We start from the raw sequence: 25,786 nt of genomic DNA, 5'->3' as shown, positions 1-25,786 counted from the left end.
TCCCGCTTCTCACTGCAGCCCCAGGAATGAGGCAGAGAAGAGGGGAGGGCAGTTCAGGAGACCTCGGGGCCGGTGTGCTGGTTAGCTGCTGCTGAGTCACAAACCACCAGAGTTTGGTAGTGTTTGCTCGTGGCTTCTTCAGGTCAGCCGTTTGCACAGGCTCAGCAGGGACCGCTAATCTCTGCTTTGGGATATGGGGGCCCCAGCTGAGAAGACGGCAAGGGCTGGGGTGTGAAATTTCAAGGCTGGGCTCAGCCGGGACCAGGGGCAGGAGCTCCTTTGTGCGGCCTTCCTCAGTGTGATGGCCAGGTCCCAAGGGGGAGCAGAATAAGAGAGCAGATTTGGAGGTCATGTACAAGATAACACTTCCTGGGTCATAAAGCGATTGTAGTGTGGATTCCTGGTAGCCTGTCTTTGGCCCCTGAGGATGACCAGGTCCTCTGCCTGCTCATCAACCCCAGAGGTCCTCCCCATCATCAACCCCAGAGATCCTTGCAGAAGCTGAGCTGCTTTCAGGAAACTGCGGGCCAAGTCAAGAGCTGCCATCTCCCTTCCCCCTGACCCCCGCACCTGCCCTTCTCCCCCTCCTTCTGGCTGCTTGGAGAACTGTGGGCAGAATCACAAGGCTTCATGAGGACATGCTGCCTTTCATTAGTGATGGCACCTCTCAAATTTTCTTTGGGGATGCCAAGTGCATCAACATAAAGATGCTTTTCGTTGCATTTGATTTTCATTTTATATGAGAGCATAGTTGATTTACAACGCGCTCCAGTATTCTTGCCTGGAGAATCCTATGGACAGAGGAGCCTGCTGGGTTATGGGTTACAGTTTATAGGGACGCAGAGTCAGACTCGACTGAAGCGACGGGCGTGCACACCTCACATAGTTGATTTACAGTGTTGTGTTGGCTTCAAGTGTGCAACAAAGTGGTTGGATTATACATATTCATATACTCATTATTTTTCAGAGTTTTTTCCCATATAAGGGGCTTCCCTGGGGATTCAGATGGTAAAGAATCTGCCTGCAGTGCAGGAGACCCCAGTTCCATCCCTGGGTTGGGAAGATCCCCTAGAGAAGGGCATGGCAACCCACTCCAGTACTGTTGCCTGGAGAGTCCCATGGACAGAGGAGCCTGGCAGATACAGTCCACGGGTCGCAAATACTGGGTAGGGTCCCCTGCGCCACAGAGTAGATCCTTATGGGTTACCCATTCTATTTATAGCGATGTGCATCTGCTAAACCCAGACTCCTAGTTCATCCCTCCCACCCTTCTTCTTTGTTAACTGTTGGTTTGTTTTTGAAGTCTGTAAGCGAAAGAGGCTTTTTGTTTCACAGAACAGATATAGACAACGCTAACTTCATAGTGACATCAATTCCAATGATTGCTTTGAAAACCTCTGGCGCTGAAATGCGTTGTTTCTGAGCTATTGACATGAACGCCTAGAAGCTGACAAAATGAGTTCGCAGAGTCTGAACACTCCCGATCTTCCCGTGGGGACTAGTGTGGGTGACCCTCTTCCCTTAATGTTCCCAGAAGCAGCAAGGGCCTCGGATTCCTCATCAGCAAGAGAGACGAGTCCAGGGTGGCCATGGGCCCTGCCCCTCTGCAGAGCGGTGGTGGGCAGACCAGTGGGGTTGGACCACTACCCTGCAGAGAGGCCTGAATGGTGGTGCCTCCTGGCCCCTGGGTGCCTTCTGCCCTGGGCTGCTGGGTTCCAGTCTTGTTCTCTTGCTCCCAGCAATCTCTCCACTGGGTATTTTGTGGCCAGAGGCCCTCAGGGTACAAGCCTCCTGGAGCTCTTCCTGCAAGATGTCAGGTTCAAGAGAACGAAGTTCCACTAAGAGACCCCGATGCTGGCAAAGACTGAGGGCAGGAGAAGAAGGGTCGACAGAGGACGAGACGGTTGGATGGCGTCACTGACTGAATGGCCATGAATGTGAGCAAACTCCAGGAGATGGTGAAGGACAGGGAAGCCTGGCGTGCTGCAGTCTATGGGGTCGCGAAGAGTTAGCCACGACTGAACCACGAAACAAAAACAACACAGAGACCCTTTGGAGGGTCCCAGGAGCTCCCGGAACCTTGGTCCCTTGAGCTTGCGGCGCTGATGACCTTACATAGAGACGGGGACACTGAGGAATCCATGGGGACCCTGGTCACACCCACGCCCCCCTCACAGGTCCAGGCCTCGGACGGTGCTCTTCCCAGCAGCACTTGGCTGTGTCAGCCTCGGGCACTGAGCCCGGGCCACCGCCTTCCGGCACCCACACGGCTGTCCGGTCACCCCCTGACATCAGGAAGCTGATGGCAGCCTGGGGCCCCGAGGTGTGTTTGGGGCCACCTCCTGCATCCACAGCCCTCCAGACACGAGGCGACCCCCTTCTTCTTGTAGTGGTTGAATCTATGGAGCACAGACCCAGCATCCTGACCTCCCATGAGGTCTGAACCCAGATCCTGTCTGTTCATCAGCAGTCGTGTTTTGGAGAAATTCCAGATGAGCTAACTCGTGCTCCGTCTCCTCACCCATTTCCTCTGCTGGAGAAATGAGAGCCTTGAAAAGCATATTTAACCAAATGGGTTTTTTTTTTTTTTCCCCTCTTGGAGCTGTTGACGCTGTAGTCCTGCTGCAGGCGCAGAACTTCCTATTTATATGACTAATAGGCCTGCTTCCAGCCTCGGAAAAAACTCGCTTCTTGACTCTCTCATCGTGTGGAAACAAATCAAGCCCGAGCCGTGCTCACGGCAGCGGGGAAGTTTCGGGTGAGGCCTGAGGCGCTCTGACACCAGAGGAGGGCCTCCACCTGGGTCCACCCCCCACCCCCGGGACCCCTCAGGGATCTGCCACTTTGTGACTTCTGCAAGTCATCTGCGGGCACAACGCTGGAGAGCAGAGGTCAAGGCCAGTGAGACCTGCAGATCAGAGCCTGGTCCTGCGATGTCCTGGGCACGCACACGTGGGCAAGATACCTAATCTCACTGAGGTCAGTTTCTGACCAAGCAGGGCCCTGGGGGAATCCTGGGTGCAGAAGTCTTTCTGTGTCCCGTTTCTTGTTTGTAGGAAATCAGTTTCAGCCTCCAGGATGTTCCCTGAGTTCCAAAGAGCAGATTCCCAACAGAGACTGATCAGGGAGTGGGGTGGATACAGAGACAAGGCAGGAACAGCTGAGAAACAGGAGTTGGGGAGGTCCTGGCTCCCCATCAAGGGGTCAGTCAGTTCAGATCAGTTGCTCAGTCGTGTAGGACTCTGCGATCCCATGAACCGCAGCAGGCCAGGCCTCCCTGTCCATCACCAACTCCTGGAGTTTACTCAAACTCTTGTCCGTCGAGTTGGTGAGGCCATCCAACCATCTCACCCTCTGTTGTCCCCTTCTCCTCCTGCCTTCAATCTTCCCCAGCATCAGAGTCTTTTCAAATGAGTCAGTTGTTCGCATCAGGTAGCCAAACTCTCAGAGCTTCAGCTACAGCATCAGTCCTTCCAATGAATATTCAGGGTTGATTTCCTTTATGATGGACTGGTTGAATCTCCTTGCAATCCAAGGGACTCTCAAGAGTCTTCTCCGACACCACATCCAGCACCTTCAAAGGATACACACAACAATACCTTTGAGCTCTTCTGCAGAAGTAAAACCCCCAGGAAATGGAAGATGTTAGCATCCTTCATCCCAGAGAAGATCACAGTTTGGTGACCTGGAGAAGCTCAGCAGGAGACTAGGTGAGGTCAGATTAAAGGACAGCAGGTCCTGCCCACACCCGGACCCTCCTCAGCAAGCCCGCCCGGAACCTGTGCTACAAAACTCCTCACTAAACCCTCCCGGCTCGGGACATGCGGTTTCTAGGGCAGGAGCATGCTGTGGCCCCTTTGCTTGCAAATCAATACAGCTATTCCTTTCTCTTTCACCCAGGGCTCCTGAGTCAGAGATTCCATTTGGCGCCGGTGCAGAGAGCCCGAGTTTGGGGCCTCGTTTCCTCATGTGTAACGTGGGAAATTCTTTCTCACCCCGGAGCCAGGAGGAAGTCACACAGCACCAAACACGGGGCCCCCAGCAGGATGGCCACTCGGAAACCGTGGCCAGGACAGGCTCAGATGCCCTCAGGAGATTGGGTCACAGACATTCATTGTACTTCCCCCTGTTCCAGGAATGCCTGAGGCCTTTGAGGGTCATGGGGAAGCTCCAGGGCTGGGGGTCTGTGGACACTCTCTCCCCGGCAGACATGACCTTGGGCGGCTCAGGTCCCCAAAGGCCACTGCTGTTCATTTTTCCATTTGTAAAATGAGGCTAATGACCCTGCTTTCTGAGAAGTTGTGGAGATGAAGGATGCGTCTGCAGAGGCTCCGGGCTACCCAGGCGGCACGGTGGTAAAGAACCCGCCTGCCAATGCAGGAGACACAGGGGCCGTCCCTGGGGCAAGAAGGTCCCCTGGAGGGGGTACTGGTTACCAACTCCAATATTGCCTGGGAAATCTCATGGACGGAAGAGCCTGGTAGGCTGCAGTCCATGGGGCCGCAGAGAGCTGGACACGGCTTAGAGACTTAACAACTGCAGACCGTCTGGGCTGGGCAGCTCTGACCATGCTTACCTGTCGTACTCGTGGGGCGACCAGGATGCAAACAGTGGAAACCGCAGAGCTCAGCTCAGCCCGAGCCCCACGGCCTCCTGCCTCCTCAGCTCTCTGCCTGGTCATCACCGCCTGGACCGGGACTGCTCCGGGAAGCCGTGCTCGGTGCCAGGGGAGGCATCCTGCCAACACAGAGATGAGAGGATGCTTCTGCCCCAAACGTCTCTCCTGATGTCACCTCTGCAATGCCATCCCGTGTGAGCTCCCATGAACCACAGTTCCAGACATCCTGGCCTCGCCCACGGGAACCCTAGGCTATCAGCGAGGTTTCCAGGGGCTTCCAGCTCTGGGGAGACCAACTGTGCCCGAGGAACCATTCCTTTCTAGGACCACACGGAGCGGGGAGCCAACACCAGGGTCCCCCGAGTTCCTGGGAAAAGATAACCTTTCCTGAGAGGGGTGGCGGGTGGCCGATGGTGGGTGATGGGGAGCTGACTGTCTCTGAGGCAAAAGGGTCCCCCTGCAGGTGATGGCTTGACCCTCCCACCACCCACACGCCTGTGCCTTTAAGCGGCGGGGCGGGGGCAAGTCCACCTGCCCAGCGTCCACCGCCCTCCTCCCACTCAGCCCCAGGGAGCCCTCTGGGGCCTTGAACTCCAAGTCCCCTGGGGTCCCAGGAAGCCCCAAGCAGACAGGAGCCTAGGGTCAGGGGCTGTGAAGATCTTAATTTAAATGTAGATTTTGACTTTCTGCTCTTGCCTAGTTTGGAATACTAATTAGAGCAAGTGCTCGGATAATTTAAAACGCTGCACAATTGCAGATTTGACATTTTCTCTCTCCCCACCACCCCCCTTTCTGTTTTGGGTTGAAAGGATTTTCCCTCCTTCCGTCCTGTTGAGAGGCTAAAGTAAAACTCAAATCGCCCCTTTCAAAAACTCTGAAATCCAACACCATAGGACTCTCCGCAAAGGTTCAGTGTCCTCAAGGTCACTGTCCCCAGATTTCACAGAGCCTGGGTGAGCCCACCACCCTTCCCGGCAATTTGAAAGCATCCAGCTCACCCGGTGCTCAGAGGACCCCAGGACGCTTAGGAAAAAACTGCCAGTAGATACACAAGACGGATGAGAGGTGTCTGCCTTCTGAAGACAGAGTAAGGGAAGCAGAGGGTGTCGGCCAGCAGCGGGGCCAGCATGGACCCCCCGCCCCGTCTCCCTGTTTCAGTCCTACTTGAGCAAAAGACCTCGTTTCTCTCCTACCTGACGCCCTCCACGTCTCAGGCACTAAGTGCTCCCCGTCAGTGGGCTATTTTTAAGCCAGTAACTCTTCACCGACTGTGAAGACATCTTAGCCACGCAGGCTGTGAAGTCAGGATCCCCTGACTCTTGCTCTGAAGACGGATCATCCGTCTCCCTTTGTGAAGGAGCCACTGTCCCCGCGAGGCTTTGTGGCCTTCCTGCCTCCCGTGTCGAGGCGGGGGCTCAGAGTCACGGGTGCTCGCCCGTGAATGTTTCCTGTTCTCCAAGGTTCACTCTTGACCGACTGCCGGTCCGAGGTCAATGCAGGTTGGTGTCTGGTAGACAAGCTCCCTCTTGCTGGTCTCTCTTTATATACTTAAAATATTAGAGTATTCTTTTTATCCCCAGTTAATGTAGGAATAATCTTGTCACATTTTCATGATAATCGCTATAGAGGTTGTTGATTGGAATGATATAAATATGCAAATCACTGTAGAACAAATAATGTCCACAGTTTTCTTCTGATTCCACAGCTCTGTCTCGTTACATCACCTTTATTCCTTTCAATGCAAGCGTGTTCCTTCCTCCACTAAGAACTGCTGACTCCCAGTCGCTATGCTCTTCATTGTTCTTAGGGATATCTTGTTTTCTCTGGCCTTTATCTAACTTCATTAGAGGTTTGCCATAACAAGGGACCAAAAAGATGCCTCACTGCTCATCGCAGCACTGTTTACAATAGATGGGACACGGAAGCAACCTAGATGTCGGTCAACAGATGAATAGATAAGGAAGCTGTGGTACATACACGCAATGGAATATTACTCAGCTACAAAAAGGAACACATTTGAGTCAGTTAGCCTATAGCCTACTGCACAGAGTGAAGTAAGTCAGAAAGAGAAAGACAGATATCACGTCTAACACACTTATATGGGGTCTAGAGAGATGCTACAGATGGTCCTGTGTGCAGGGTAGCAGAGGAGACACAGACATGTGGAACAGACTTGCGGACACAGTGGGGGAAGGAGACGTGGGGTGTCTTGGAAGAAAAGCGCTGAAGCACACACATTACCGTCAGTAAAACAGATTGCCCGTGGGAGTTCCGTGTATGATGCGGGAACCCAAGGCCGGTGCTCTGTGACAACCTGGAGGATGGGGCCACATGGATGCCTGTGGCCGATTCATGCTAACCTGTGGCGAAAGCATCACAGTATTGTAAAGCAATCATCCTCTACTTAAAAAAAAAAAAAAAAAAACTGAACAAAAAGAAGAGGCCAAGCTGCCTCAAGTGGTGGCTGAGACCCGGACTTCGTGGGGGAAGGGGGCTTCTGGGTCAGGAGCAGCCTTCTGGATCCTCCGGTTCTGCTGCTTCTGACTCGGTCCACTTTGCCTCCCCAGGGGGTCAGCACCGGCTGCGGGCTGCTCCCCACAGGCGGGAGCCTGTCCGGAGTGGGGTTTACAGGTGAGTTCCCACGGAAGATGTCCCCCTGGGACCACGTCCAGATCATGGACCCTGCAGCCCGTGGGAGGGGCTTTGACCCCACCTGGGATGTGGGTCCAGGCGGCCCCTCTAGACACGTGATGGCTTCACAGTGGGGAGTGTGCCCGCAGGGGAAATCTGCACTGGGGAGGGGCGGGTGTGGAGAAGCGCACAGATGCCCACAGCATCCGAGAAAATGGAAACAAGAGGTGTCAAGTGGAAGAGGTGAACCATGGCGTGGGGGGGAGCAACGGGACTGCGCTGTTCCTGGGGCCATCCTGACACCCCGGGGGTCAGCGGGCGGGCGGGGCTTGTGAAGGGGGGAGGGCACACAGGGCTGCTCACTTCTCTCTTGGCCCCCGACTCTGCGTGGCTGCAGGGGGGAGTGGGCGGGGGCAGGGATGCAGGCGAGGCAGGCCCCTGGAGACTCCGGTGCAGGAGGAAATGCAGGACCCACGGTGCAGACACACATGCCCTCACATCAGCAGGGCGAGAGGAGCTGCGAGCCCTGAAAGCGGGAGCGCATGGCCCCCCACCCCCAGATGGAGATCACTGGGCTGTGTGGGTGCAGGGGAGCAGTCAGAGGCTCTAGAAGTGCCTGGGCTGACTGAGCACCCAGGACACCCTCTCCCCACCCAGCCCCTCGGGGTCAGAGCATCAGATCCTAAGCAGACGGAGGCTTAGGGGCTGGGATCCCAGTCAGGGGGCTTGATCCACCAGGCAGGAGGGGAGTCAGGCTGGGAGCACCACACGCGATCCCCCCAACAGCCCAGGCGCTACAACACACAGTTTGCACCCCGCCTCCTCCAGACGGTTTATACAGTCATCCATTTAATCCTTGCGATAACCCTGAAGAGGAGGAACCGTCAGCTGCCCCCAATGAACAGATGAGAAAGCTGAGGCCGAGCACGGTCAAGCCATTTACCCAAGTCCACCCGGCGGAGGAGCAGGCAGGCCACTGTCTCCAACCCAGATGTTTACTTTTTTAAACGTCCTAAGAGATGTTTTAAAAAGTTCCAGAAAAACATCTATTTCTGCTTTATTGACTATGCCAAAGCCTTTGACTGTTGGATCACAATGAACTGGAAAATTCCACAAGAGATGGGAATACCAGACCACTCTGACCTGTCTCTTGAGAAATCTGTATGCAGGTCAGGAAGCAACAGTTAGAACAGGACATGGAACAACGGACTGGTTCTAAATAGGAAAAAGAGTACCTCAAGGCTGTGTATTGTCACCCTGCTTATTTAACTTATATGCAGAGACATCATGAGAAACGCTGGGCTGGAGGAAACACAAGCTGGAATCAAGATTGCCAGGAGGAATATCAATAACCTCAGATATGCAGATGACACCACCCTTATGGCAGAAAGTGAAGAAGAACTAAAGAGCCTCTTGATGAAAGTGAAAGAGGAGAGTGAAAAAGTTGGCTTAAAACTTAACATTCAGAAAACTAAGATCATGGCATCTGGTCCCATCACTCTATGGCAAATATATGGAGAAACAGTGGCTGACTTTATTTTGGGGGGGCTCCAAAATCACTGTGGATGGTAACTACAGTCATGAAATTAAAAGATGCTTACTCCTTGGAAGGAAAGTTATGACCAACCTAGAGAGCATATTGAAAAGCAGAGACATTACTTTGCCAACAAAGGTCCATCTAGTCAAAGCTACGGTTTTTCCAGTAGTCATGAATGGATGTGAGAGTTGGACTATAAAAAAAGCTGAACACCAAAGAATTGATGCTTTTGAAGTGTGGTGTTGGACAAGACTCTTGAGAGTCCCTTGGACACCAAGGAGATCCAACCAGTCCGTCCTAAAGGAAATCAGTCCTGAGTATTCATTGGAAGGACTGATGCTGAAGCTGAAACTCCAATACTTTGGCTACCTGATGCGAAGAGCTGACTTATTTGAAAAGACCCTGATGCTGGGAAAGATTGAAGGCAGGAGGAGAAGGGGATGACAGAGGATGAGATGGTTGGATGGCATCACCGACTCCGTGGACATGAGGTTGGGTAAGCTCTGGGAGTTGGTGATGGACAGGGAGGCCTGACATGCTGCAGTCCATGGGGTCGCAGAGAGTCAGACATGACTGAGCGACTGAACTGAACTGAACTGAAATGTTCTAAGAAACAGATCCTTCACAGATGTCTTGATTCTTTTATTTTTCATGCCTCTAAGGAAATGATCTGTATTTCTGGGTGTTAATGTATTCAAAAGTGTTCTGTGCAGGTCTCCTGTGTACAGGGTCTTCATTCCCTGGGGGTCCACAGCGGTGAATATGACAGGATTTTATCCCAAGAATCTTTCCATTTTGTGGGAAGGACAGAGGCATGTCCAGGGTCTGCGGTGCAGGCTAGGAAAAGATGTGACCTTGGCACATTGCAGGAGTCCTCGGGGGACCTGCCCCAGCTTAGGGGAAAGAGAAAGTGCCCTGGGAGATGGATCTCAGGGGAGTGCATCCCCGCAGAGGGGCCTGGCCGGCACAGGGGCGAGAGGGGTGCTGGGAGAACTCGGGGAGTGAAGTAGGGGTGCAGGGGGGGCAGTTAGGGCGGGGAGGGGGCAGGTACGCTTCTGGGGGGGGGCGCTCTTTACCCCCGATGCCGAGGTCTCTCTCCCACCCTGGCCTTTTACACCAGGAGACGGAGCTTCACCTCGGGAGGCCGTGCTGGCCTCACCCCAGGCGCTTGTCACAGACACTGTGTGTCTGTGTCTGTTTGCTTGTAGGATAAATTCTAATCTAATGAGCCAGAGTGCCCCGTGCAATTCCTGCTTTTGACAATTTGTTGGCATTTTTGTAGTATCAATGAAGGATATGTTTTGTAGAGACCATGAATTATTGGAAATAATACAAACACTGTCTCTTTCTGGTATTATTTTCTTTATAATTGCATTATTCCAATTATTCTCAGCTTCCTCAGCTTTCTCCATTCTGTATCCTAAAGAGTGAGACAGAGATTCAAGAAATTCAGCAGGTCTTCACTAAACGCTTTGTATTTCTTTTGTTTCTTTCAGATCTTTCCAGGAGTTGCAGACTTTCATTTTCGTCTATTTCACTCAGCCTGTGTGAGATTACAATACAGCCACAGCGTAGAATTAAGATATTAGCAAGGTACATTGACATCTTATTCCATTTAATGCTATTTAAATGGAAATATGCAGCATTAAAAATCAACATGGCCAAATCCGTGTTTTATTTGCTTTTGTCCAGTGACTCTTGGAGGATAATGAATGATGACATCCCGATGCTGCTGTGTGTCGTTTGCCTGCGGGGTGACTCCTGACGCCAGACGTCCAGGCGCAGGGACTGTCCTCTCCAAGATGCCCTCACCTCAGATGGCAGTTGCAATGTTGGCGCCCGGGCCTCACTTCTGCAACCTGGGAGGGTCTCCACGGACTTCCTCGGGTTCGATAATTTTCAGAACTCAAGAAAGTGCTAATACCTGTGGTTTTTGTTTTATATATTATAAGGAGATCAAGTCAGTCAGTCCTAAAGGAAATTAAGTCTGAATATTCATCAGAAGTTCTGATGCTGAAGCTCCAGTACTTTGGCCACCTGATGCAAAGAACCAACTCATTGGAAAAGACCCTGATGCTGGGAAAGATTGGGGGCAGGAGAAGAAAAGGACAGCAAAGGATGAGATGGTTGGATGGCATCACTGACTCGATGGACGTGAGTTTGAGCAAGCTCCGGGAGTTGGTGATGGACAGGGAGGCCTGGCGTGCTGCAGTCCATGGGGGCGCAAGGGGTCGGACACGACTGAATGACAACAACACAGTTTTATCACGGCAAAAGGGATACAAGTGAGAACCAGTCAAAGCAGTGATGCTCAGCAGCCTGGGAGGGTCCCACGGATAAAGCTTGTGTGGTCCCCAGAGTCACGTTTCCCTCCAGGTACATCCTGGGTGACGGCACACAGAACTTCACCAACCAGGTAAGCTCATCAGAGCTGCAGTGTCCAATTTGACTGGAATTTCATCATGTGGTTCAGGTTGGCCGAATCATCAGCCGGTCATCAATCTCCAGCCCCATCTGCTCCCCGAGGTGGGGGGTGGGGGGTGGGCTGATACCTGTGGCTCAAAGCCTTCAGCCCTTTGACCCTGTGGCCAGTGTTTCTGGCGAGGTCAGCCCTGTCCTGCCTCACCTCTGTCACACAGACCATCTTTGGGCCCAGAGGCATCAACTCATGGGGGGAAGCTCAGACGAGGTCCATGGTCCCCCGCAAGTCGCACAGATGCCCTACCATTCTGGAAATCCTGGAGATGTAGAGCTTCCCTCGAGGAAGAGGGGCCACGGGTCCAGCTGCATTTTGTATCACACCGAGTGCTGCCAGTTCTTCCTTCTGTTTGATTCTGAGTTTGGAGGCTGGGTCTGTCTCTTGTAAGAGAGGGGCTTAACAGTAAAGAATTTGCCTGTAATGCCAGAGACCCGGGTTTGATCCCTGGGTCGGGAAGATCCCCTGGAGGAGAGCATGGCTCCCCACTCCAGTATTCTTGCCTGGAGAGTCCCAAAGACTTAGGAGCCTGGCAGTCTAGAGTCCATAGGGTCACAAAGAGTTGGACGTGACCGAAGCTACTGAGCACTTGTAAGAGGTGACGCCTTTTGCATTTCCTGCTGCCCCTGAGGTCTCCAGTTTCCACTCAGCATCTGTCTTATGCTGCCTCAGGCAGGAGGGGTCCTGTGCGGTGTGGGGTCTTGGCCTGCTTGCCGACCATGGGCAGGAGGCAGAACCTCCCTCTCAGAGCCTCAGTATTCCCAGTCTTCCTCTCTCTACTCTGCTCCTCTCATTTTGTTGTTATTCTGGAAATTTTCACCCTGAATATCATAGGTGGTTGCGGTCTGTTGTGGGATAAGGGAGGATGGTGGAGAGTGTGAGTTTCAGCTCTGCCACTAACCAGCAGTGTGTGTGTGTGCACACGTGTGTGCACGAATGGGATTTAACCTCTCTGCCCCTGCAGGTTCTTAGCCTCCTTCAGGGACGACATCCTGGCGGTCCCTCCATGAGCGCCCACTGTGTGCTGGGTTTCACTGTGGTGTCTGGCCCACTGGCCTGCGTCCTCTGCCACAGATCAGTCTATGGCTCAAGAGGTTGGAAATTGCTCAGGGTGACTTGGGGGGAGGCCTGGCCTGCACCCCACTTGTCCAGGGTGTCCCAGCTGTCCAGGGCGTCCCACCTGTCCAGGATGCCCCACCTGTCCAGGGCGTCCCACCTGTCCAGGCAGCTCCGCCAGCCTGTAAGAGGCAGTCTTCCCTGGTACACACAATGCAACCTTCCCCTGGGCCCCAGAACTCCTGAGGTCTGAGCTGCAGGCTCTCCGGGGGCGGCCAGGACGCTCCCCCTTGGGCGCCCCCCACTCCCACGCAGGCATCCCCGCTGCTCGCCCCCGCCCCCTTCAGCCTGGGACACGCAGGGCTCTGATCACAGGTGCCCTCAGACACGGCCTCTCAAATGTCCCCTGTTCTCAGCACAGCTGAGCCAGCCTGGAATTTTCCAAAAGGACTTTGCTGAGATCTGAGGGAAAACAAGAAAAAACCATGCTCAGTGCAGGCGGCCCAGAAATAGACCTGCTTCCAGCTCTGCGCGGCCCAGCTTCTGGGCCTCGGAGCCCCGGGGCTGACCCTGGGGTGCCCCCCTGGCACGCGCACCCCGCTTGCTCCTTGGGTTTGGAGCGGGCACCCACTCCTGCCCTCAGAAGGGGCAGGGTCTGCCTCCTTGGCCCTCTCTCTGATCCGGGGGAGGCCTGGAGGTGTGTGCTCGCTGTTTGGAGGACAGTGGGGCTCTGGGGGCTGACTGTCCCATCCCCCCGCCTCAGGGACCACCTGCCATGTCAAGAGCTGCCCTTTCCCTGGGGAGGGGCCTGCCAGGGCCCTGCAGTGCCAGCTGGGTTGGGGGGTCGCTCCCTGCCCCCCCGGGCAGCCAGGCAGCGGGAGGGAGGGGTTCCCGGTGCAGGAACCTGGGGCCTGCTGTGTCCTCCTTTGCTCTGCACTCTTCCCAACACCTGCAGCTGCCCCTGAGCAGGACGCCCGCCTCTTCCCAGCTCCTTTGATGGAGACTAAGGGGCCCAGCTCGGGTGGAGCCCCCCTCGGGGCTCACAGGGGCATGGTGGCCCCTGTTGGACCTGCACCCTGCCCCCAGGCCGCCCTGTCCTTCCGGGGCTCTGAGCCACCTGCCTGCTGCCTCCGTGGGGATGACGAGCCTGTTAGAGGTGGACCAGCCTCACAGCCGGCGGCCTCAGGCGAAGGCAGTGCCAGGGAGGAAAATGCCAATCAGAGGAGGGCCGCTGTCCACCCTGCTGCATCAGCCTGCCAGGGATCAGGGTGGCCAGCCCTCCCTCCCGCTGGGCGCTGCGCGGGGCTCCTGGCTCAGACACCCCAGCTCAGCAGAGTCCAACCAACTGTGAGCACTCGGCAGCACCCCCGGGGATTTCCAGCCGAAGCCCGGTCCTCGAGAGCTGAGATGAGCAGAAAAAGCCTTTTCTAAAAGAAGCCCCGTGAAGCAGCTCACCTTCGTCCATCCACCCACCCACCCATCCATCTGTCCGTCTATCCGTTCATATTTCCATCCTTACATAAAGCCACCATCCACAATCCTTCCCTCCCTTCCTTTCTCCCTCTCCCCCAATCCACTCACCTTTCCCTCCATCCACTCAGCCATCCACCACCCTTCCCCTCCACTTGCCCGCCACCCAGGCACCGTCCGTTCTTCCCTGCGTCCACCCGTCCACTCATCCTCTCACGACTCCAAGCCCCACCCACACCCATCACCCAGCCATCCCCCCTCTCTCCACCCGCACGTCCTTCCCTCCTTCCCTCCTCTACCTGCTCACCTCTTCTCACCCATTCCTCGTCCCTCCTTCCCTCCACCGCCCGTATTTACCTTGCTGACCTCTCTCTGCCGGCCCTACCATGGACACTATGGCTGATGGGCAGGTGGTGCCTGAGATTCCAGTATTAGATTGCTGTGACTCTGGCTAAAATTTCCTTCTTTTTTTCCCTTAAAAAAATCAGTTTATTAATGCTTTCAAGTTGATAAAGCTATGTGCAAAATGATCCACATTGTCAGAAACCTATTAAATACGGTTTTTTGAAAAAGAAAGACATTTCTCGGTTTAATTGCACTGTTTAGTATGGTTTTCCAGTGCAAATTGCTGACATTTCTGATCTTTCCTTGAAAGGAAATGGTTCCAACAGAGGCTTCAGAATGATCACACTTTCGAGGGTAAAACCGACACCCTGCGTGGCCTCTTTAGTGGTCACACGGAGCTCCTGGTCTCCAGGGAGCCTCCAGGGACGCGCGGTGCAGGCAGGGCGCTGTCCAGCCCACCCTCGGAAAGAAGCATGATTGATCTAAGCCAGTTCCGCTCGTTTCGGCTCTCCCGGCCACACGTTGGTCTTTGCAGGGTGTAATGCCTTGTTCTGGCTGAGACGTGGGAGGAAGTGTGTGGGGGGTTCTTCCCTTCTGGAGTAAAGACAGAGCAGCCTGAGAAGAAAGGCTTTGTCTGTCCTTCTCCCTGAAGGGTGTCACGCCTGGAGGCGCAGAGCCTCTTGCAAACGCCTGCTGCAGACAAGACGCTAATAGGGGACGAGCTTGGGGGCGCTGTCACCTCTGAGCCCCTGTGCCAGCCTGGACTGCCCACCGCAGGGTCTCAAACTGCCCTGTGTGTTTAAGACAGTTTAACAGGCTTTCTGTTATTTGACTTGAAGGCCTTCCTAAAAGATACAGAGGAGGGAAGGAAGTCCAGGTCCAGGGGGTGCCTTTGCCACTGAAGTGGGGCGTGTAGGTAACTTCTGCAGAAGGCGGCTAACAGCGGGGTGAGGGGCTGGGGCTGTTGCCCCTGGGGTGGGCGTTGGTGAGACTGGGGGTGTTAAGCACCTAAAAGAAGCCATCACCGCACCGTGTAGAGAGCGCAGGCTTCAGAGCCAAACAGACAGAGTCTGCATCAGCGTCTCCTCCCTGTGGGACCCTGGGCGAGCTGACTGTTACTGTTGTTCGGTCGCTCAATCGTGTCTGACTCTTGGAGACCCCATGGACAGCAGCACGCCAGACTTCTCTGTCCTTCACCATTTCCCGGGGTTTGCTCAAACTCATGTCCATCGAGCTGGTGATGCCATCCAACCATCTCATCCTCTGTCGTCCCCTTCTCCTCCTGCCTTCAATCTTTTCCAGCATTAGAGTCTTTTCTAATGAGTCAGCTCTTCGCATCAGGTGGCCAGAGTATTGGAGTTTCAGCTTCAGCACCAGTCCTTCCAATGAACATTCAGGATTGATTTCCTTTAGGATTGACCGGTTTGATCTCCTCACTGGGCGAGCTGATAATTTCTCCAAATCCAGCTTCTTCATCTCTAAATGGCAGTGACCGTGCTTTGACCCAAATAAAACACTTGGCAAGCAGTGGGTGCCTCTGAAGTGGCAGTTTTTCTCTCCTAAGGCCGCAGAGGTGGTGGGGACACTGGGGAGAGGATGGCCACCTTCAGACACTCAGGACATGTCCCCTTTGCCGAGGACGTGGGAGCAGGTCTGTTCTGTGCAGCTGACTGTGGGGAAGAGACGCGACTCTGACAGATGGCTGCATCCAGACAGCAGGTTCTGATTAATGTAAAAGAATGCTGTGAATTTCGGAACAGTTCAGATGTTCTGGGCTGCCAGCAGGCTCCCAGTCCATGGGCAGCTTGGAGCAGAAGGAGGCTGTCCACTTGTCTAGGCTCATCAGGAGACTTCCTGGATGGGGGGCGGGAGGGGAAGTTTGGCTTTAGTGATGGCCGAGGGCCCACACAGCTCCAGGAGGCCAGGATGCTCGGGTGGAGGGAAGATGGCAGACAGTCCTAGATGGCCCCCGCTGCGGACCATGGTCCCCGTCCTACGACAGAGTCCGGAGAGGAAGTCCTCGCTTCTCAAGGCACCCAAGGCCCCTGATGAGACCTGCCCTTGTCTTCCCTCCACATTTCCCCCCCAGCTCCACTTCTAACCTCTGTGCTCCAGACGAAATAAAACGAGGCTCCCGAATGGCCCAGAAGACCAGGGACCCCTTAGGGCTCTCCACGGAGCTCAGCACGAGCACTTCCGCACAGGAAAGAAGGGGTGTTTCCGGGGCTCTATGCCACCCCATCGGATGAGACCCACGGCCACCGCATCAGGATGAGACCCACGGCCACCCCATCAGGACGAGACCCACGGCCACCACATCAGGACGAGACCCATGGCCACCCCATCAGGATGAGACCCACGGCCACCCCATCAGGACGAGACCCACGGCCACCCCATCAGGACGAGACCCATGGCCACCCCATCAGGACGAGACCCACGGCCACCCCATCAGATGAGACCCACGGCCACCCCATCAGGACGAGACCCACGGCCACCCCATCAGGACGAGACCCACGGCCACCCCATCAGGACAAGACCCACGGCCACCACATCAGGACAGGACCTGTGACCACCCATCAGGACGAGACCCACGGCCACCACATCAGGACGAGACCCACAGCTACCCCATCAGGACGAGACCCACGGCCACCACATCAGGACAGGACCTGTGACCACCCATCAGGACGAGACCCACGGCCACCCCATCGGACGAGACCCACGGCCACCCCATCAGGACGAGACCCACGGCCACCCCATCAGGACGAGACCCACGGCCACCACATCAGGACAGGACCTGTGACCACCCATCAGGATGAGACCCACGGGCACCACATCGGACGAGACCCACGGCCACCCCATCAGGACGAGACCCACGGCTACCCCATTGGACGAGACCCACAGCCACCACATCAGGACAGGACCCGTGACCACCCATCAGGGCAGGACCTGTGACCACCCATCAGGGTGAGACCCACGGCCACCCCATCAAGACGAGACCCATGACCACCCATCATGGCAGGACCTGTGACCTCTTTGTCCTGTGGGTGGGTGTACAGAGCAGGTAACAGTGTCTGGCTTTGGCAAATGGATCCAAGCTCTGGTGAAGGAGCTCTCTCAAAGCCTAGAAATACAATATCAGTTTCTGTTTTCATCCCCCAAAGCCTTATTATTTTAAGTAAACCATCTAATTGAGTTAAACCCATAGCAAATAATCATCAGCACCTTTTTATTTTTAACAAGTTGATTTGGGCTTCATAGATGTTCAGGTTGTTAGCAATGTTCTTCCCCTTCTTAATGGCCTGAGGTTCCTGGTAAGAAAGGCCCTTGGATGGGAGCCTGCGTGTGGGGCTTGTGGTCAGGACAACACTCAGGCTGTTGCAGAGTTTATGTTTCCTTCCCCATCAGAGGGCAGACAGAATGAAAACCACCGTCACAGAAAACTAACCAATCTGATCACATGAACCACAGCCTTGTCTAACTCAGCCATGCCGTGTAGGGTCACCCAAGATGGATGGGTCATGGTGGAGAGTTCTGACAAAACATGGTCCACTGGAGAAAGGAATGGCAAACCACTTCAGTATTCTTGCCTTGAGAACCCCATGAACAGTATGAAAAGGCAAAAAGATAGGACACTGAGAGATGAACTCCCCAGGTCAGTAGGTGCCCAATATGCTACTGGAAAGGAGTGGAGAAATAGCTCCAGAAAGAATGAAGAGGCTGAGACAAAATGAAAACAGCTGTGGATGTGACTGGTGATGGAAGTAAAGTCCGATGTTGTAAAGAGCAATATTGCCTAGGAACCTGGAATGTTAGGTCCATGAATCAAGGTAAATTGGAAGTGGTCAAACAGGAGATGGCAAGAGTGAACATCAACATTCTAGGAATCAGTGAACTAAAATGGACTGGAATGGGTGAATTTAACTCAGATGACCATTATAGCTAGTACTGTGGGCAAGAATCCCTTAGAAGAAATGGAGTAGGCATCATAGTTAACAAAAGAGTTGACTATGCAGTACTTGGGGCAATCTCAAAAATGACAGAATGATCTCTGTTCGCTTCCAAGGCAAGCCATTCATTATCATAGTAATCCAAGTCTATGTCCCAACCACCAATATTTAAGAAGCTGAAGTTGAACAGCTCTATGAAAACCTACCAGACCTTCTAGAACTAACATCAAAAGATGTCCTTTTCATCTTAGGGGGCTGGAATGCAAAAATAGGAAGTCAAGAGATCCCTGAAGTAACAGGCAAGTTTGGGCTTAGAGTACAAAATGAAGCAGGGCAAAGGCTGACAGAGTTTTGCCGAGAGAACACACTGGTCATAGCAAACACAGTCTTCTAACAACGCAAGAGACAACTCTACACATGGACATCACCAGAGGGTCAACACCGAAATCAGATTGATTATATTCTTTGCAACCGAAGATGGAGAAGCTCTAGACAGTCAGCACACATACACACACACACACACACGCAGACCAGGAGCTGACTGTGACTCAGATCATAAACTTACTGCAAAATTCAGGCTTAAATTGAAAAAATAGAGAAAACCACTAGACCATTCAGGTATGACCTGAATCAAATTTCTTACAATTATACAGTGTAGTGACAATCTATTTGTCACTACAAATAGATTCAAGGGATGTTATCTGATAGAGTGCCTGAAGAACTATGGATGGAGGTTTGTAACATTGTATTGTAGGCAGTGATCAAGACCATCCCCAGGAAGAAGAAATGCCAAAAGGGAAAATGGTTGTCCGAGGAGACCTTACAAATAGCTGGGATAGAAGAGAAGTGAAAGGCAAAGGAGAAAAGGAAAGATATACCCATTTGAATGCAGAGTTCCAAAGAATAGCAAGGAGACATAAAACAGTCTTCCTAAGTGATCAATGCAAAGAAATAGAAGAAAACAATAGAATGAGAAAGACTAGAGATCTCTCCAAGAAAATTAGAGATACCAAGAGAACATTTCATGTAAAGATGTGTTCAATAAAGGACAGAAACAATATGACTCTAACAGAAGCAGAAGATATTAAGAAGAGGTGGCAAGAATACACAGAAGAACTATACAAAAAAAGATCTTCATGACCCAGATAACCACGATGGTGTGATCACTCACCTAGAGCCAGACATCCTGGAATGGGAAGTCAAGTGGACCTTAGGAAGCATCACTATAAACAAAGCTATAAGAGGTGTTGGAATTCCAGCTGAGCTATTTCAAATCCTAGAAGATGATGCTGTGAAAGTGCTGCACTCAATACGCCAGCAAATTTGGAAAACTCAGCAGTGGCCACATGACTGGAAAAGGTCAGTTTTCACTCCAATCCCAAAGAAAGGCAATGCCAAAGAATGTTCAAACTACTGCACAATTGCACTCATCTCACACGCTAGTAAAGTAATGCTCAAAATTCTCCAAGCCAGGCTCCAACAGTATGTGAACCGAGAACTTCCAGATGTTCAAGCTGGATTTAGAAAAGGCAGAACCAGAGATCAAATTTCCAACATCTGTTGGATCATAGGAAAAGCAAGAGAACTCCAGAAAAACATCTACTTCTGCTTCATTGACTATGCCAAAGCCTTTGACTGTGTGGATCACAACAAACTGTATAAAGTTCTTCAAGAGATGGGAATACCAAACCACCTGACCTGCGTCCTCAGAAAGCTGTGTGCAGGTCAAGAAGCAACAGCTAGAACCAGACATGGAACAACAGACTCGTTTAAAATTGGGAAAGGAGTACATCAAGGCTGTATATTGTCGCCCTGCTTATTTAACTTATATGCAGAGTACATCATGAGAAACGCTGGGCTGGATGAAGCACAAGCTGGAATCAGGATTGCCGGGAGAAATATCAATAACCTCAAAAATGCAGATGACACCACCCTTATCTTGATGAAAAGTGAAAGAGGAGAGTGAAAAAGTTGGCTCAACATTCAGAAAACTAAGATCATGGCATCTGGTCCCATCATTTCATGGCAAATAGATGAGGAAACAGTGGAAACAGTGGCAGACTTTATTTTGGGGGGCTCCAAAATCACTGTGGATGGTAACTGCAGCCATGAAGTTAAGACAGGCTTGCTCCTGGGAAGAAAAGCTATGATCAACCTAGACAGCATATGAAAAAGCAGAGATATTACTTTGCAGACAAAGGTCCATACAACCAGAGCTATGGTTTTTCCAGTAGTCATGTATAGATGTGAGAGTTAGACTATAAAGAAAGCTGAGGGCCAAAGAATTGATGCTTTTGAACTGTGGTGTTGGAGAAGACTCTTGAGAGTCCCTTGGACTGCAAGGAGGTCCAACCAGTCCATCCTAAAGGAAATCAGTCCTGAGTATTCATTGGAAGGACTAATGCTGAAGCTGAAACTCCAATATTTTGGCTACCTGATGCGAAGAGCTGACATATTTGAAAAGACCCTGATGCTGGGAAAGACTGAAGGCAGGAGGAGAAGGGGATGACAGAAGATGAGATGATTGGAATGCATCACTGACTCAAATGACATGAGTTTGAGCAAGCTCCAGGAGTTGGTGATGGACAGGTGATGGTCAGGGATGTCCAGGAGGACAGATTATGGACAGACATGTCCCACCCCATGCGGTTCATGGGGTCGCAGAGTCGGACATGACTGAGCAACTGAACTGAACTGAGCTGAACTTATGTTGGGATCTGGGGGCAGATGGCTGACTCCTGGGGAGGAAGAGGGATTGAGGTCTGGCCAGCAACGTGGGATGTGAGTCAGGAAGCATCTGGTCTTGGACCGCAGATTTCAGGAGATACTGGGCCCAAGTCACAGGGCCTGCCCTGCCTTGAGTCAGTTAGGCCTGCGGGACCCTCACAAGCAACGTCCTCTCATCTCACACCACCCAGCAGCGTTTGCCCGCGACTGAACACCGGCAAGAAGGGCTTCTGCGCCCTGCCTCTGCGGAGACTGAACCCAGGGCTGAGGCGGCTGCCGACCTTCCCGCCCGCAGCGGGGAGCTCAGGAGGGCTGTGACCACCGTGTGCTCCAGGAAACTGGGGGACGCGTCTTCAGGTAGGTAGTCTCAGGAGCTGATTTCATCGTCCAACCCACGCATCTGCTCACATCTGTAAAAGCACTAAGTCCCCTCATGATGACGTCAGCTCCCCGTGACTAACAGAGAGCCTTCCGTAAAGTAGCCGCTTCCTGGCACTGAGCTCCCCTCCAGGAAAACCTTATAGATTGACCTTGCTCCACTGCTGTCTCCCAGGTGCAGTCCTCATTTTGCCCCAAATAAGTCTTAACTCGCAGCTCTCACACTGGGCATCTTTTTTTAAGTTGACACAACCTAGGTTCTGCAGGACCGGGGTTTCCAGGTGGGGGATCGGGGCCAGAGCCTTGGGTGGATAAACAGCGTTGGGCTCTCCCTCATCTTGCCTGTCTACAACTTTAAATCCACCTGAGCTTGCATCCCGAGGGATCTAGTTCCAGCCCCGTTTCTGCCACTGGGAGCATGACCAATACCGTGACCGGCAAGGCTGCAGGCAGGTCCTCTCTGCAAGCAGAGGCGTCTGCTCTCAATGCCTCCCTCCCCACTGCTTTGTTTGGACCTCCCCTCATCTCAGTGGCTTGAAGCTTCCCAGGTGACGCAATGGTAAAGAATCCACCTGACAATCCAGGAGATGCAAGAGATGCGAGTTCGATTCCTGGGTCAGGAAGTAGGAAATGGCAACCCACTCCAGTATTCCTGACTGGAAAATTCCATGGACAGAGGAGCCTGGTGGGCTACAGCCCATGGAGTTGCAAAGAGTCGGACACGACGGAGTGATTGAGCACGCAGAGAAACTCAGACACCTCAGTGGCTTAGGTCACGGTCTTCCCCCAGGGTCTGTCCCCCCCCACAGGCCTGGGGGGCGTCCTCTTGGCAGCATCAGCTTTTCCAGGTTCTCTGCAGACCGCTGCTCCCCCATCCCCCATCACCTCTCCTCTCTCTCTGCCATTCCCCATCCCCTCTTACTAATTCAGGCATAACTGCTACACCTAAATCTACTGCAGAGAGGAGACTGTGCCTGCTGCCTTCCACTTAACATTATATCATGATATTTTCCAGTCTCTTTGTAGTCCTTATAATTAATATTTAATGGTACAAAAATATTCACAGGGAGACACACATGCAAAAAAATGAATCTAGACACTGACCTTACACCTTTCACAAAAATTAACTCAAAAATAAATCATAGAGCCCAGCGTAAAATGCAAATTATTAAGTTCCCAGACAATAACATGGGAGAAAATCTAAGTGACCTTGGCTTTAGTAATGAGTTTTTAGATATAACACCAAAAGCATGATTCATTAAAAAAAAAAAAAAGAAAAAGATGAGTTGGGCTTCATTAAAATTAAAAACTTTTGCTCTTCACAAGACACTACTAAGAGAACAGAAAGACAGGCCACCAACTGGGAGGCAATATTTGCAAAGCACATATCTGATGAAGGACCTGCAAGTCCAAAATCTACAAAGAACTATTAAAACTCAATAATAAGCAAAGAATCCAATTAAAATGTGGGTAAAAGGTTTGAAGAGAAATCTCACAAGAGGAGGTATTCAGATGCAAATAAGCACACTGCTCTGGGGAATTGCAAATTAAAAGAAGGAAATGCCTCTGCACACCTATTAGAATGGGTAGAATCCAGAACTCTGACGGCGCTCCATGCTAGCGCAGATGTGGAACAACAGGAACTCCGGCATCGCCCACGGGAATGCAAAGTGGCGCAGCCACCTTGGAAAACAGGCTGAAGGTTCTTGGAAAGCAAAACAAGCTCTTAGCACAGGCTCCAGTGGTCTGGTTCCTTGGCATTTTCTCTCATATGGTCGAATTTTGCAGTTGCTCAGTTGTATCTGACTTTTGTGACTCCGTGAACTGCATGCAGCACACCAGGCCTCCCTGTCCATCACCAACTCCTGGAGTTTACTCAAACTCATGTCCATCGAGTTGATGATGCCATCCAACCGTCTCATCCTCTTCTCCTCCTGCCTCCAATCTTTCCCAGCATCAGGGTCTTTTCCAATGAGTTGGCTCTTCGCCAAAGGATTGGAGCCTTCAGCTTCATCATCAGTCCTTCCAGTGAATATTCAGGGTTGATTTCCTTTTGGATTGACTGGTTTGATCACCTTGCTGTTCAAGGGGCTCTCAAGAGTCTTCTCCAGCACTTTTATGTGTACACAAAAAACTGCAGGCTGATGCTTTCAGCCACTTTGCCTGTGATTGTCTAAATTTGGAAGCAACCAAGGTGTCCCTCAGTAGATGAACAGATCAATAAATTACAGTCCATCCAGAGAATGGAATAGTATTCAGCACTAAAGGAAATGAACTATCAAGTCACGAAAAGACATAGAAGAAACTAAGATGCAAATCATTAAGTGGAATAAGCCAATCTGAAAAGTCTACATGCTCTGTGATTCCAACTGTATGACATTCTGGGAAAGGCACCATTGTGGAGACGATAAAAGCTAAGTGATTATGGCAGGGTTGAGTAGATGGGGCATGGATTGTTAGGGCACTGAAACTTCTCTGTTTGACTGTAATGGTGGGTAAACATCATCATATATTTGTCCAGACTCACAGAATTTATAACACAGAGTGACCCCTCATGTAACTGAATTTCAGATAATAGTATCAATATTGGTTCATCAACTGTAAGAAATTCATCACACTAAGGCAATATGTTAATAATAAGAAAATTGTGTACATGCTTCTGTGTGTGTGTGTGTGTGTAATATATAGGAACTCTCTGTTCAATTGTTCTATAAACTTAAAACTGCTCTCAGGAATGCAACGTATTTATTTTAAAGAGTATATACACAAAATAAGAAACATAATTAACTTAATGCATTCAAATTTAATAGATTTATGATATTAATACATATTATTGGTTGTGGAAGAGGTTGCTGGCTGCCCCCAACATTCATTTTCTCTCTTCTCTCATAACAGTACTCCCACAGTTTAGGGGGGACTTCCCAGATGGTGTCAGTGGTAAATAACCTGTTTGCCAGTGAAGGAGACAAAAGAGACACAGGTTTCATCCCTGGGTCAGGAAGATCCTCTGGAGGAGGGCATGGCAACCCACCCCAGTATTCTTGTCTGGAGAAGCCCATGGACAGAGGGGCCTGGCGGGCTACAGTACGTGGGGTTGCAAAGAGTCGGACAGCACTGAGTGACTTACACTTTCACTTTTCACGTTCATATTTCAGCTGGGCACAAGGTTGCTCAAAATAAAACCTCTTTTCCAGCCTCTCTTATAGCTAGATGTGGCTGGGAGATAAGGTTTTGGCCAAGAAAGTAGCGCGGGTTTTGTATGCAACCCTTTAAAGAGAAGAGTACCTAATCTTTCCTTTCCTTCCAGCCAGCTGGTGGGAATCAGACGTGATGGCTGCAGCAGCAGCAGCGGTTTTATACCACGATGTGAACCAGGGGATGGACTTCATGTGTCCTGGAATAAGGAATGGCTTGCACCGTGGACCATCTATCTGCACCACACCCTTATGTGAGAGAGAAAGAAACCCCCATCTGTGTAGGACATGTCACCCTGCTAAGTGCCTTGGGGCTGTGCGTGTATGCCCATGAGACAGCAAGTGAGCATTTTTCACGTCAAGCTTCCCTTTGTCAGCTGCAGCCTTTAAGAATGAGACTGGCCAGAAAAAAATGTAGTGTAAATTGAAGGAACATTGATTGACATCACAAAAGAGCTGAAGTGAACGTGAAAAAGGTTGTATATTGTCACCCTGCTTATTTAACTTATATGCAGAGTTCAGTTCAGTCACTCAGTCATGTCTGACTTTTTGTGACCCCATGGACTGCAGCACGCCAGGCCTCCCTGTCCGTCACCAACTCCTAGAGTCCACCCAAACCCATGTCCATTGAGTTGGTGATGCCATCCAACCATCTCATCCTCTGTCATCCCTTTTTCCTCCTGCCTTCAATCTTTCCCAGCATCAGGGTCTTTTCCAATGAGTCAGTTCTTTGCATCAGGTGGCCAAAGTATTGGAGTTTCAGCTTCAGCATCAGTCCTTCCAGTGAATATTCAGGACTTATCTCCTTTAGGATGGACTGGTGGGATCTCCTTGCAGTCCAAGGGACTCTCAAGAGTCTTCTCCGACACCACAGTTCAAAAGCATCAATTCTTTGGTGCTCAGTTTTCTTTATAGTCCAACTCTCACATTCATACATGACTACTGGAAAAACCATAGCCTTGACTAGATGGACATTTGTTGGCAAAGTAATGTCTCTGCTTTTTAATATGCTGTCTAGGTTGGTCATAATTTTTCTTTCAAGGAGTAAGTGACTTTTAATTTCATAACTGCAGTCACCATCTGCAGTGATTTTGGAGCCCAAGAAAATAAAGTCTGCCACTGTTTCCACTCTTTTTCCATCTATTTGCCATGAAGTGATGGGACCAGTTGCCATAATCTAGTTTTCAGAATGTTGAGCTTTTAAGCCAATTTTTTCACTCTCCTCTTTAACTTTCATCAAAAGGCTCTTTAATTCTTCACTTTCTGCCATAAGGGTGATGTCATCTGCATATCTGAGGTTATTGATATTTCTCCCGGCAATCTTGATTCCAGCTTGTGCTTCCTCCAGCCCAGCATTTCTCATGATGTACTCTGCATTTAAGTTAAATAAGTGGGTGACAATATACA

At 51.5% G+C, this 25,786-nt stretch overlaps 1 protein-coding gene across 1 annotated transcript; it reads left to right on the top strand.

The window, feature by feature from the left end:
• Positions 1 to 16,404: 16,404 nt before the first annotated feature.
• Positions 16,405 to 17,085, top strand: LOC139030527 (proline-rich protein 2-like). Its single transcript, XM_070453060.1, has one exon. It carries the CDS (start codon positions 16,405 to 16,407, stop codon positions 17,083 to 17,085), a length of 681 nt encoding a protein of 226 aa, XP_070309161.1.
• The last annotated feature ends 8,701 nt before the right edge of the window (positions 17,086 to 25,786 follow it).

This window comes from Odocoileus virginianus, chromosome 23 (assembly GCF_023699985.2).
Source record: "Odocoileus virginianus isolate 20LAN1187 ecotype Illinois chromosome 23, Ovbor_1.2, whole genome shotgun sequence".
In the NCBI taxonomy this organism is placed as follows: domain Eukaryota; kingdom Metazoa; phylum Chordata; class Mammalia; order Artiodactyla; family Cervidae; genus Odocoileus; species Odocoileus virginianus.
This window is presented reverse-complemented; position numbering and strand designations above follow the sequence as displayed.

Coding starts and splice junctions, on each gene's coding strand:
- LOC139030527 (XM_070453060.1), top strand. CDS start 16,405: ATGAGACCCACGGCCACCCCATCAGGACGAGACCCACGGCCACCACAT.